General features: G+C 36.9%; 1 protein-coding gene across 2 annotated transcripts in view; it reads left to right on the forward strand.

Annotated features, from left to right (window-relative positions):
• Positions 1–13,982, forward strand: part of RPAP2 (RNA polymerase II associated protein 2) — a 36,762-nt gene extending 22,780 nt beyond the window's left edge. For both annotated transcript variants that reach the window (XM_026790565.2, XM_005482090.3), the window contains one exon: positions 9,715–13,982. In XM_026790565.2, coding sequence (XP_026646366.1) covers positions 9,715–9,853 — 139 coding nt within the window. In that variant the 3' untranslated portion in view covers positions 9,854–13,982. The remainder of the gene's footprint in view (positions 1–9,714) is intronic.
• The last annotated feature ends 255 nt before the right edge of the window (positions 13,983–14,237 follow it).

Genomic DNA, 14,237 nt, shown 5'->3' on the forward strand with positions numbered 1-14,237 from the left:
CTTTATACACGTGTATAATTAAAATAAATACTGGGGATAAGAAGACTGCAGCCAGCCAATTAACCAGAATGTTGTGTAAGTAAACAAAATCATATCTTCATAAAATTTTGCCTGCACAATAAAAAGAATCTAGAACAATCATGTCTGCAGCAGTACATGATCTCTTTCCATTCCTCCCCACCAGGAAAAGTGTGCTTTAATTGGCTGGTAGTAACCAGCCAATTAATGGAGGTTTATTGCAGAAACTGCAAAGTGTATCTGTGTAATTGCATACTACAGGTACAAAACCAGCGTTGGTGCTAAAGGTGCAGATGCTTGGGTGTTTAGAGGCTTGTTTCATTTTAGAGCATGTTTCATTTTGATGTATATCACACACCCTGTGTTCCACAGAAATGCACATTTAGCACTCTCATCCACCCTCTGTCCATCTAAACATGTTAAGACACTGAATAGATCTAATTCATCATAAAACTCAGTATTTCTGAGATGAGGTACTAGGGTTTTTAAAAAGTTAAGGAATAGTTGAGATTTATCTGGCTCTTCATATTCATTCCAAATCTCACTTCGTATTCTGCTGGTTTTAGGCCAGTGTTCAGTTCAGTGGACTTTCACAAATCAGTGTTAACAGTGCTTTTCTGCTGTAGAGCTGGTAAGATGGAGATTAAGGGTAGAAAAGTGATTTACTGGAGATCATCAGGCCGATAGTAGACTAGGAAATTAAACAAGCAGGAAAAGGGTTTGGGGGTTTTCGGTTTTGGGTTGTTTGTTTTTTAAACCTGCTGTGTTATTTCTGGGAAAACATGCTTAAGAATCCTTAGCTTTCAGGGATTTCTAAGAATCTCAGTTTGAGAGGTCCGAAACCACACTGGCATTTCTTTTCAAACTGGGAAAGGCAAGTAGAAGAGTGTTGAGGTTGCTCTGTTTAACTTCTGAATAAAAAACATTTGGACACAGTGTAAGCAAGGCTATTCCTAGCATGTCTCTTTACTCAGCTGCATTATTACAGGTGTTTGATCTGTATACTGGACTGTAATCAAGTTACAATGTTAAAAAGTTGTGAAACTAAGCTATGATCAATTTTATGGTCATCGTTTCCCTAGTAACTGAGCACAGGTGAGTACATTTTATAAAGTCAAGTATTGGCATTATTTACCTAAGCATATTGCATTGTAGCTGTTTTAACTTACTGCAAGTCAGTATATTTTATTCTGTCTTTTTTGAATTTTTTTCCAACTTACATATCACTAAGGTAATGAATTTATAGGAATATCCATATGTAGAATAATGAAGGGCAAAAATGGAGATAGATATATATAGAGATAGATATAAAACAGTGTTTAATTGATACATAAAATGTATCAGATTTTAATATAAAGGCATATTTTAGATATGAAATTGTTCCACTTTATGTGCACAATAGTCCACACAAAGTTTGTGTGTTTTACAAAGTACTTAAGAGGTTCAGGTTCTCAAAAGCTTACATTTTGGCATTCTTTAATCTGAGACTTACACCTGTGCTTAATGTCTTGTAACTAGGTAATCCAGATATTTCAGTGGCATAGATTCCAGTATTTGAAGTGTCACAGGAACACCTTGTGGAACATAAAAAGGAAAAGAAGACTGAAAAAGATGAGAGGATCAATTTTAAAATAGATTTTAAATGTACTAAATTTTAAACTTTTACTAAGTTAAAGAAGAGGGGGAAATGGGAATAAATGATCAAACTGAGAAGTACCTTTGATCTGTCAGCTGGTTAGCAGGAAACAGGCTTCGAATAAATGGAGCTCTTTAAACAAAGCCTGTCCTTGAAATGTGTACATAAGAAACTTAGATTTGTTAAGGAGAAACAGCTGATAGTGATTTCTTCTGGGTTCATATTGAGAATCTTATTTTGCCTTGGTATTACACTGATAAGTAAGCTAAATTATAAGTTTGTGGAACAAACCCCTGTATGAATGCTGGGGCTTTAAATGGCACACAGTGCTATAGAGGTTCTAGTGCTCTGTGTCTGTGAGCTAATGTTGGACTCATCTTTGGAATACAGTAATGTAGATGTGTACCATGCTCCATTTGTTTTTGAGGAAATCATCCTGCAGTCATACCTGTTGTACAAAATAGTGAAACAAAGTCTGATCCACTACACTTTGTAGAAGAGAACTCTGGATAAGAAACTGTAGATGTTATTGAGCTGGTTTTAGTGCTTCCTTAGTCTTGCCTGGCTCAAGGTCTTTCTAATCCACTGTTAATGAAATCTGGAAGTGCTGTTTTGCATATAATTGCCACAGTGCTTGGTTTTTGCCAGGCCTATATGATATTTGTATTGATGGCAAATGGTAGTCATTTAAAAATGACTAAGTCCTTGAAAATAGTGTTCTTAAATGTCATTATAACAAGAGGCAAATAAAACCATTCCGTATTATTATTGTGGCTTTAAAGGAGTCATGGGTCCTGGAATTTTTGTCACTTCCGTTGTTATTAGCAAAATATTTCCAGAGTATTGGCTGTCAACTTTCTCATTAGGCAGTATTAGACAAGTACTGAGTTTTTTCCTCTTCTGTGCAACATTAATTACTATTAAATTTTTTCATTGCAGGATCTTTGTAGTTATACAGCTGTTTGTTATAAATAACAGCTAGCAGCTGATGGAATGATTCTTTACTTTCAAGGGAGAGAAAGAAAGTGGCATAAACAATGCATCCTGATATTCATGTGAATTGTTTGTTTGTTAGATTCCAGAACATTTGCATTTTCTTAAATCCATTCCAAAATTCCAGAACATTTGCATTTTCTTAAATCCATTTTAAATTAACAATTTCTGTACCTGATAAGGTAGCTCTAAGTCTATGGCCTCAACTCTTCTCTCCTGCGTAGTTTAGTTAAAACATTTAAATGCCTTCCAGAAATTTCCATATGCAGCTTACTGGAAAAACAGCAGTTGAACTCTGATACGCAGGGAAAGACAAGAAATGACTGCTGATATGGAATGTTAGAGTGAGCCTGCAGAGTATTTTGCAAATGTCCACTGGGCTCCCCAAGCCCTTGTGAGGAGAGCAGGGTGTGCCATGAGGGAGCTGTGCTGCACAGCCTGTGTCCCAGGCAGGGCTGGGGCTGGGGCTGCTGCACCTTCAGCTGCTGCACCTTCAGCTGTGCCCCAGCCCCTTCTCCCAATTGCCAGTTACCTGTTTGGACAAAAACAACTCATTGGGGGGAGAGGGTGGGGGTAAGAAGGAAAGAGAGAAAAGCAGATCCATTGTCTTTTTTTTCAGTTGATAGCAAACACTTCCATGAAATGCTTAGCTAACCCCTGGTGCTGCAGAAAGGCTTTCCTTTTACTGTTAGTCATAGCCATCCACTCATATCTGGCTACACCACACGTGAAATGTTGGCCCCATTAAAAAGGAGTGGAAGTTGACTTGTGTCTGGACAACAACTACGTGAAAAGTTGTGTGGAAAGTGAACTTTACATGAAGAAAAAATATATTTGCATATAGTTATATATATAACTATATATATTAAACATGTATCAAAGAACATATTTATTGAAGAAACTTGTAGAAGCTGCATAGGAAAAAATGAAGGTAGTGGCAAAAATTACCAAACCTAACTTTGGAATGAACCTTAATTTTTGCTGTATACTTGGATTATATAGGAATTCCAGCCATTGATTTTGAATCACTGTTGGTAGCATTGATTTAAATGCAGTGGACAAAAATTTTAAAGCATGAATAATTTAGTTTCTGTTGCCATCAGAGGATTAAAGTGCCTGTGCTGGATTCTGTGGACAAGTCAGTACACAATAATGAAAGGAAGTTAAATAATAAATAAAACATAAGTTGCACTTCAGTTACAAATTTCTTGTCTTTATGATGAGAAAAGGATCTTCGGGCTATATTTAAAACTAGACCAGAAGTGGCTTTTTTTATCTAAGTAAGAAAATTGCCTGTTTATTTCTGCCAGTTATTGCTGTTCAATGCTGCGGGCTTTAGAGTGTTTTATCTTTTATTAAGAAATTATAATCCAGAAATATACTGGGGGAGATTACAGAAAGCTGCCCCTGAATGTCAGTTTCCTTTTTGACTGATTGGATATGGTAACAAAACTAGAGACCACTTCAATTGCAGAGTTGCAAGTGACACTGACATCATAATTACTTTTTTCCAGTACTAGTGTAGTTTAATTTAAAAGAGTCAATTCCAAAGATACATCTAAATACTTTTGCATCTTGTTTGTAAGTTAGATGCTTCAAGTTCAAGATTGTCTGTCAAATATTAATGTGTTCTAATGGAAATTGCTCACTCTGGAGACAGCCTTTTGCTTTTAAGGGTTTGGGTTTTTTTAATGCTGAGTTTTTTAAATCATGCTTGAGCTAAAGTTATAAGAAACAAGTGAGGGTTTGGGGTTATTTCACTGAAACTGCAAACAACAGCTAAATTACGTAAGTTGAGGCAGTCATATTTTCTAATTTCTGAGCATACGTTTAAACATAGTAATTAAGTGTAACCACTTAATTACACCAAAGTTAATAATTTTTTTTAAGGTCCCTGGTGTTCCATCTTTATCTTACAGCTAGACTCATGTAGTGCTTCAGCTTTCTGACCAATACTAACTTTGGCCTGATGGATGCACCAGGCTTTGGGATTTAAGATACTTTACTAACAAATTGCAGTCCCTAGACAAGTGTACAGTATCTAGTGAGAGATTCTACCTGAAATTAAGCAAGCAGCCAAGGTATTGTGAAGAACATGCAAAATTACAATGACAGCTTCAATTTCCTCTGCCCAGATGTCTGAGTGCCTTTGGGTGGGGATTCATGGAATGGATAAATGCAGCAAGCATTGGCGTTTACCCCATCAGCTGAAGCACTGGTATAAGTGATTGATACGTGCAGCACTACAGCTGCATGTACAGGCAGATGGTCTGTGGGCTGCAATGCACATCAATTCACTGAGTTTTATTGCTGATGTGTAACACTTGTTGGATTGAGTCAGTCTAGCCTGTTGTCTTAAACAAAACAGTTGCTTTTGTTTGATCAATTGTGTTGGAGACTTCCTTAAAAGGAACATAACTAAAATGGAATCTAAATGTGTGTTCTATAAAACTGCTATATTAAAAGAAAGGCATTTCTGATTAGTAACATTTTTATTGCATTGCTACACCCATCTGATCTGTAACTTAAGAGTAGTGCAAATATATTTGGAGTGTTAAAAAAAAAACCACAAAACCAAAACACCCAGCACTTGTGTGTTGATGCAGTGGAACCCATTAGAATGGCATGGCTATCTGCATGGCTATAGCAGGAGCAAGAGTCTACTGGTCAGAGATTTGCTGGCACCCTTGTAGCACATATGCTGTGTCTGTGTCTGTGGTTTTATTGGGGAAAGGGGGAAAATGCTGCCTGTAGTGCTGCCAGCTCTTGCTTTATTTCTGTGTTCTGAAACAAGTGTTAAGGAAACTTTTGTGGTTATTCATTAGTTCAGTTCCATCATTCTGACAGAAAACTAGTTATCAATGATCCTGGTTATGATGATCTTAAAAAATAAAGCTACTAAAAACAAAAGGTAGAAAGAAACAGAGAATAAAAAAACCCAACCCTTACATTGTGGTGGTTATGTTAAGAGTCTTATTCACAGTGCTTCAATACCTGTAACTGGCAAAAAGACAACTTATTTTCCAAAGCTTACTCTGGAAAGAGAGTAGTGCTTGCCTGTTCCATCATTCTCTTTATACTTCTGTTCCTATTCAAATTCCAAGCAGGTCAAACAACATAAAGAACTTTAAAAAATGTGTTTGGATCCATAGCTTCTGCCACAACCAGTGGCTTTTATTTCAAGCTTCTAACACTGAAAAAAAAAATTAGGAAGACTGGCAATGCTTACACTTTTCTAGGAGGAGCTTATTGTTAGTCTTCTGAGAATTAACATATGGCTTTTCATCATGAGTACATAAGTGCTTTCCATGATATTGGAGCAATTTATGTGCACTCAAAGTCTCAACAATTTATGTATAATTTCAAGTGACCAATTTTGAGGAGCAGAAAGGAACCTGACTCTTATGTGGTTGTGTTTTTACCCCTCTTTTCAGGTGTCTGTTTCAAAGAGCTGTAACTGACTGGTAATACTGTGGTGGCTTTGAAAATTTTTTACGTTTTCAAAGGGAATCACAAAATTCATCTTAAACAGAAAGTCCAGAAAGCTTTCCCTGAGATCCAGTAGCAGGGGGAAGGATGGTACTGGACAATTGGTTTGGGTTTTTAGGAAGAATATTCATACCCCTGGATAGGAAATGCCAATTAATGCTTTAAATTACATAAACGTTTGCTCTTTTCTGGATGTATTCAGCTGTCTTCATTAAGGTACGCATAGATCTATGAACAAGATGCACATGCTACTGTATTAATTAATGAAACTTATTCCTAAAAATAATTGAGGTTTGACTCCTAGATATACTTGCCAAATGTTTCTGTAAAGCGCCTGATTCATAGAAAGCTTGGGTCTTAAGCTGAAGCACTGAAACTATGTAAACATTTTGTGGTAGCCAGATGTCCTTTAATTGCTTGATTATAATTGATTATCCTTCACATGAATTTCACCTTAGTGGGGTTTTTTTCTTGTACATGTAACATATGTGGAATAGCCAGCAAATACAAATTTTATCAATCAGATAGAGTTTGACATTTCTAACACTTTTTAAACGTTACAAATGCCTGTTTACCATATGGTGTAAGTGGGTGTGCAGGAAACGACACTCTCATCAAGTCTGATATGCTACTTTTCCATGGTATGAGCATGAACATTTCCTTTTAGTAGCTCTTGCTGAAAGCAGGCCTTTGAAGAATGGGTGTAATTGGTAATTTGTAAATGGTAATTTTGGACTGTAACATTTACATTGTGTACTTCTGTAGGTGGTTGTTTTAAAATCAATTAATCCTTTAGCTTTTCTTATTTTTATTTGACTTCATTCATAAAAGTTTGTTCCAGATTAATGCTGCAACATGTGAAAAGGGCAACAGAAAAGCAAAATTTGTATTTTCTTTCCACTGGTCCACTAGCCAGTTCTTATTATTGTGGTCCCAAGTATCCTATTTCCTGTTTATGTTCTACATCTGTAGAAGATGCTGCAGACTTTCAAGGGAATTCTACAATCTTCGAACTGAAATCCTGTGTGTCATTAAATTGAATTAGTCATCACAGTTTCTTGAGAGATAAGATCATTGTAATTTTCTGTGACTTGAAGATACTGATCCCAAATGCTGTTCTGGCTTGTTTGCATACAATTAAGGTTTAATTCAGTTAAGCAGTCCATCAATACTCTCTTGGGCAAATATACATTGGAGCAGTGTTACTTAGAGCATGTAACTTACCACTCCATGCAAACCAGCAACTTCTGCTTGCTCCTTTCCCAGACAAAAGTTTCTGCTTCTGCTGCAGCAGCCACCTGAAACTAGAAAAGTACTAGATGGTAACTGCTTTTCAAATGACAAGTTAAAGCATCATTTAGAGGTCAAAAGGGCACAGTTTTCCAAGAGAAAAGTGTTTGTACATAGATTTATAAATCTTTAACGTTGCCCCATCAAGATGCAACTTTTAACTAATTGCTACAAACTTGTATGTGCCTCTGTGAAGTGACTTGTTGATTTAGTCTCTTGCTTATCAGATAACCAGTAGCTTAATTAATTTTAAAACAAAGTTTAGATCAGGAAAAAAAAACTGATCCATGTCTAAAACTTTTTTTAACTTCCATTTCTCAATATTTAATACCTGGCAACTTCTCTGAAAATAGCAATACCTTTTTCAAACAGGGTCTGACATTTAAAACATGCTTGTAATTCATGAAACTATGTACTATCACCAAATGCAGTTCTAAAAAAAAAAAAACAAAAAACATATGAGCTTCATGGTAATAAACCTTTTGGTTTTAGAGTAATCCTTAAAACTGCACAAGCTTTCTGTGTTTTTGAAAAATAATGTCCTTGTTAATATCTTTAGCCTATGGCAGGACTAAGAAAATTCAAGTAAAAAATGCACGTAAATCTTCATCATGGCCAGGAGAGTAGTTTTCAGGGCTACAGCTACCTCGAACCAGCACTCAGGAAGTCATGACTGTTTCTGCCAGCAGTGTTTTTCATATACAACGTGCATCATTCTGAGAAGGGTGACTTGAAGACAGGCAGAAATGCCTGTCCTGTCTCCCTGCCGCCATCTCCAGCCTAACTCTGCAGCGGTCCCTGTGATCCTCTATGGGCGCTGCTGTGTCCCCGTGCAAACGCAGCCTCCTGCCGGCCTGCCCCGGCCAGGGCCGCTCTGGTTCACCAGCCCGGGCAGCGACCCCAGCGCCTCCCCCAGGACAGAAACAGCTCAGTCCCATTGCAAACCCAGCAGACTCAGGCCAAAGTCACAAACTCCGCTCAGAATACTTCTCTTTTATATATTTATAGCAGAGTTTATGCAGAAGTCATTTCTTTCCGCACCTTGCCCTGACTGTCAGCGCCTCTGAAAATCCTTCTCACCAAGTGTGAGAGTTTGAGAGCTGAACTGTTCAGCTAATGTACACACTGAAATGCAATCCACAAAGAAATGGGAAGTAATTTTAACACATTCAAAGTTAAATATTTTTTCATTCAATTTTTTGGTAAATTTATTTTTTTATTAAGGGTTTCTTATTTACTGTGTCTTGTAAGGTCCTTTCTTTGTGTTTTATCACTCTTTTTGCTTAATTTAAAAGAATTTCTCTCATATGCACTTTTTTTAAGTGGAGGTGGTCTTAATACCAGTGACTGCAGGGAGGTTGATCTCAGTTGTTACTCACTTGAAGACTTCCTGAGCTGGGAAGTTTTCAGGAAGCTGCAGACTGTCTTGAATTTCTTATTAAAAGTTGCACAGATGTGTTCTAAAATAACTCTTTTGTGTATGGTGTCAATGGCACTGTTTATTTACAGTATTTGAGACAAAGTAACTGTTGCTGGGATAGGAGTTCTTGTTAAGTGATCTTGTCAATAATCTTTGGTGTTACAGTTTCTTAACATTCAGCATAAGCTTCAATACTTGATTTTGTTCATTAAAGATTTTAATATTTCGGCTTAGGAAGTAGATTCAGCTATTACTACCTTTGCAATATTTGGCAATAGAGTTAGAAGAAAAAGGAAGGACTTCAGGATAAAAATACATTCAGATAAATTAAAGGGTAAATAGGAACAAACAGTTCAGTATTTCAGCTCATCTGCATATAGATATTATATATATAGGTGATCTGCATAGTGGTAGCTCCTTCCAAACGGAGGAATTTTATATCCCTTTTATATTTTAGTCATATGAAGAAGTATATAACTTTCACTGTGTGACTGTTTATGAGCTTTTGGGTAAAGAAATAAATAATGACAGGGATCCTTCCTTTTATATGTCTAATTGTACATTCTGCACTTTGTTTATTTTGACATCTGTGTACATTATATAACCTCTATGTACAATTAATTAGAGGCATACAAACTACTCTCATTTTTTCCAATTAGATGTTTTATTTACTACATACTAATAAATCATATTTTGGTACAGCTCATATTGTATATCATACATACAGTCTACTATATAGTGTAATTAATCAAATGTGACATTATAAACTGCTTTTCTTCAATACAGTTTGAACTCACAAGCTTTGCTTTCTAACATCTGCCACTCAAAAGTTGCTTTACTGTATGAAATATGTTTGGGTTTTTTCCAGATTGTCACAAACAACTCCACTTTTCAAGAATACTCAGACAAGCCCCATGTACACACAGTTCCTGACCACATTACTGGAAGAGCTGCATTTCAAAAATGAAGATCTGGAAAGTTTAACAAGAATATTTAGAATGGACTGACAACTTGAATGGTCAGTCAACTTCAAGCTACTTTGTGTGTCTTAAAACCAAGCTGGTTAACCACAGGTTTAATGTTCAGCATTTTGTAAGTATGTACAGTAACTACAGATTGTATCAGCTGGAGCAGAAAATGTGTGAAGCACATTTTAAAGTAAAGAAATATGTTTGGTATGGAAATGAGTGTCATCATTTTGTCACTTACAATAAAATGTAAATAATTTCCAGTAAATGCCAGCTACTTACTTGTCACACTTATCTTTTGATAATGTATGGTTGGTTTACTGCAATTTTGAGGAATTTTTACTACCACAGTTTATTTAAAAAAAAATATTCTGTGTGGCTACAATGGCTAAGACTCAGCAGGTTTTTTTTTAATTATTACAATGGAATTGTTATGTTCCATTTTGTGATATGAAATTAAGAGCTGCGTATTTTTTGCATGATGTTGAGATTACATTTTCCATTCCAGGTAGGCCAAAAAATTTAAGAGCAAATACCTTATGTTGATAATACTGAACTGATTTAATGAATATAGATTATGATATCATTACTGATCTCACTCCTTTGTTCCCCACTGAATAACATGATCATCTTAGCATCTCCTACTACCTGAAATAGTTGCACAGAGAACAAAAGAACACCTTCAGTTGTTTGAACTTTTTAAAATGAAAAATGAAATTTAGTATGAATTGTAGTACTTGCATTTCTGCTTTTTCATTTCCTTCCCACGGGTAAGAATTTTGCAGTCTTGCGAAGAAGCTGACTAACCGCAGTTGTTCAAGGTATGAAGACAAGTTAAAATATGGATCATCTGAAAAGTGCTTAAAAGCAGTAGAAAGGAATTTGGATTGGTTTGGTCTTTCTTGGTTTGGGAACTTTCAGTCAAAGTTTGTCTACAGGCATCAGGGAAAGAGGGGGAAAAGCATGTGAGCCTCCGATGGTAAGAGCAGTGCTGCTGACGTTTTTCCAGTTGCCCTCGTGCATGGAGCAGGAACCTTTAGGAATGATGACTACAGTACACAAATGTGTCTGATCCATAGCCTGTTTGTCTTGCTACTTCTAAGAAAAGGGGTGGTCTTTGAACTTGTGTAAAAGTTCTTTTTAAACAGACTCTAGTTGTTACTAATTTGGACTTCCTAAATATATTTTAATAACTAAAAATGCTTTGCTTGCAGTAGTCATTTCATTTCAGAGAGTTATTTAGGCTGAGTATGTTTGGAATAGCTTCTGTCACTAAGTGATTATAAATGGCGCCTTAAAACTATCCACTAATATTCTTAATGATTCCATGTTTTATTGCATAGTTCTCAGTTCATAGGAGACTGTATTTTGAGAGACTTGAGAAGAAAGTTGTAACTGACAGTGCTTAGTCTGCAGCAAATGCCAGCTCTAGGTGACACAAGCCTTACCAGGGCTGCTACACATTCACTCCATTTAAAAAACCAAAGTTTATTCCTTTGGTTTGCTTCTGTAATTGGACACCAGAAAGGAACTCTAGACTTAAGTAGTTCACTGCTGTGTAGTTCCTTCATGATAATCAGAGTAAATGTGTGTAGATTCCCCCAACACACAGAAACTCATGCAGCTTTGCCATGGAAGCTTCACTGAGCAGTAGACTTTATTTAGGCAAAGACTTTTCCAAATTTACATTGTAATGGGAAGTTACTTTCAGTGTAAGTTGTAAAAGCAACAATTTAGAATTAGGATAATGCTGAATGCAGAGTTACAGCTATGCATTTTTTTATGTAATAGGGAGGAAAATACCCATTACAATCAGAGTGTCTGATTCAAAATTTATAAGAGTTACTGGATAGATGGTACATTGGTTTTGTACCATGATGGAAAAGTTTACTTGATACATATGGAGAGAAGGGTCAAGACCTCACCAAAAGATAAACTTCTGTAGAAGACTGAGTAATAGGTATGGTACTCTGAGCAGAACTTAAACCTTGAATTTATATCTGTTCACTTCTGATTTTGGAAGTTGACTGAATTTCTATTTTTAGCCAGTAGATTCTGAGCAAGCCATTATTCTGTTCCAAGCATGTTTACCTTGGGGCACAGATTGCCTCATAACAGTTCTGCCGTACAGAGTACACCTAGAAGGCATCACAAGTGTACATCATAGCAGGAATGTGACTGTGTTTCATCAGGTTTGATGGCTCTCATTTGGAAAGTTTTTACACTTCCTGTCAGTTTAGTGGTGTGATTTTTTTGTAGTTATTTTTAGGCTTGGTCTTCAGCCCCTACTGTGTAGGAAATGTATAATCTTGTAATAAGAATGAATAGGTTGCAGGCTCTCTATCAGGGTTCACTATAACTGCTTTTACTGTCTGCCTCAGCAGCTCAAAAAAGTCAGCTTTCAGGAGTTTTGCATCTCTTCTTTCACGGCTGTGTAGTAAGCTCCCTCAGTCTTTTCCTTGCCCTACAAGAACAAAATAGCATGAGTGCAGAAGAACATTCTGTAGTATGCTGGGAACACCCTGAAGGGATATTCTTCACTTCCTTGTAATGATTTTATCTCTGTTAGACATAACACACATGTAAATAAATGCAGAAAGTATACATATGTACCCAATACTTTTGAATAGGAGAGAGGCTATAGACTCATCCCAAAAAGATCTTTCAAAACTGTCAGCCTTAACTGGTGTATAAAAATCACAACTCAAATACCAAAAATTCAGTTCATTTACGTAGTTTTCTTATGAGCATGCTTTGTAACAGCCTAACTGCTTAGAAATGGTCAAATCTAGATATCATTTTTTATCTTAAAGCAAATTTCTGTCCCAACTATCTGTCCTTCAGAAGATAATACAGAAGATAATACAGCTGGTTTTTGGTGTTGTTCTGCCCCTTCTCTTTTTGCTTATGTTGGCAGACAGATTGTTTCCTTGTGGCCTTGTTTCTGTGCTTACTGTTTTTCCTTCTGTGTAAGTTAAACAGATGAGAGCAGTTGACATTTGGGTCAGTGGTGGTTTCAGCCTTATCTCAGATACACTAAATTGCAGTGACTGACTTCTGAGCTGCAGGTGCAGGTGTGGAGAGACATCATGGATCTGGGGTTAGGGGAAATGGGATAGAAGCCTCTATTTCTGAACAGCTCTGTCAAAGGGGCATAACTTGGCAAAGCCATTAGCACCTTAGATGATAAGCAGCATAAAGTCTCAGAAGTCCACTGCCATAACCATGTAAACCATCCAGCACTGTCTGGTCCATGGCCAGCATTGGAGTAGGATGTGTTTCTTTTAACAGCAGGGGAGTGGGAAGGAAACCAGACTTAAATTGTGACTTTTTTTTTTCCCTGACATACATAATTGATTTAGTAAAGAACAGAAGAACAGCTTAGTTTAAAGCTTGAAGCAAAGTTTGCTTCATGCTGTTGCAGCTGTTCTGCCTCAAAGGAGGAATGTGTGACACATACCTGCATGTCACAGAATGGATTTCTTACCAAGCTTTCCATAGCTGTAATGAAATAATCTCAGGAAGAGAACAAGCACTTACACAGAGTCACATTTTCTCAACATTATTCGAAGCAGACTTTATGCTGGCCAAAGAGGCTGATGGAAAGACTTTTTGTGTCTATTCTCACACCAAAGTTCAGTTCACAGTCTGGTAAATGCTCTCCGTGTAAGCAATGCACTCTGTAATACTGAATTTCCTAGCACAGAGACCTACACTGCTGCCGTCTGATTATTTTTGCCCATTAACCATGCTTAGTGACTTTTCTTGCATTTTGGAGAGAAAAAGAGGAGTCAGAGTGGTTCATTTGATGTTCACCATTTCAGAAAAGTAGAAAAGTCATAATGTAACCCATACACGTTCAGGTTTTTGAAGAGATTACCTTGAATCTGTGTGAAGTTTGCAAATCAAGCTAGACATGGTAATGCAAAATCCTACATTAAACAAGCAGAAAAGAGCCTGATTTATTTAATTTAAAACTATCAAAACAAAAAAGTTCCTCAGCATAACTGACAGGGCTCTGCTGCTGTCCAAACCCAGGGCTGGAAATTTTGATCCACCCTGTCTTTCAAAGGGAGATGCAGGGAGCAACAAGATGCTGGTACATGCATGAGATGTGTCTGGGGCCTCACAGGCCTTGTCCACACAACACATACAAGAGTCACCTGTATTTTCACTCTTCAGTCTCAGTGAGTAGCTTAAAAGTGAGACATCTGTTGTGGTTTTAGGGGGAAAATGACAGTTTGGTGAATCTTGATGTTCCATGCCCTACCCTTCTCCCCCTAGTTTGAGAGAACCTGGACTCTACAAAGTGCAGGAGGGGATGAGCAGCTCAGCTGGACATGTCTCTTTTAACTGCTGAGAAAAAAAGGACTAGCACATCAGAGAGAAGAAAAAGGAAGAGACAAGGGGAAAGCAATACTCA

Source organism: Zonotrichia albicollis, chromosome 8 (assembly GCF_047830755.1).
Source record: "Zonotrichia albicollis isolate bZonAlb1 chromosome 8, bZonAlb1.hap1, whole genome shotgun sequence".
In the NCBI taxonomy this organism is placed as follows: Eukaryota; Metazoa; Chordata; class Aves; order Passeriformes; family Passerellidae; genus Zonotrichia; species Zonotrichia albicollis.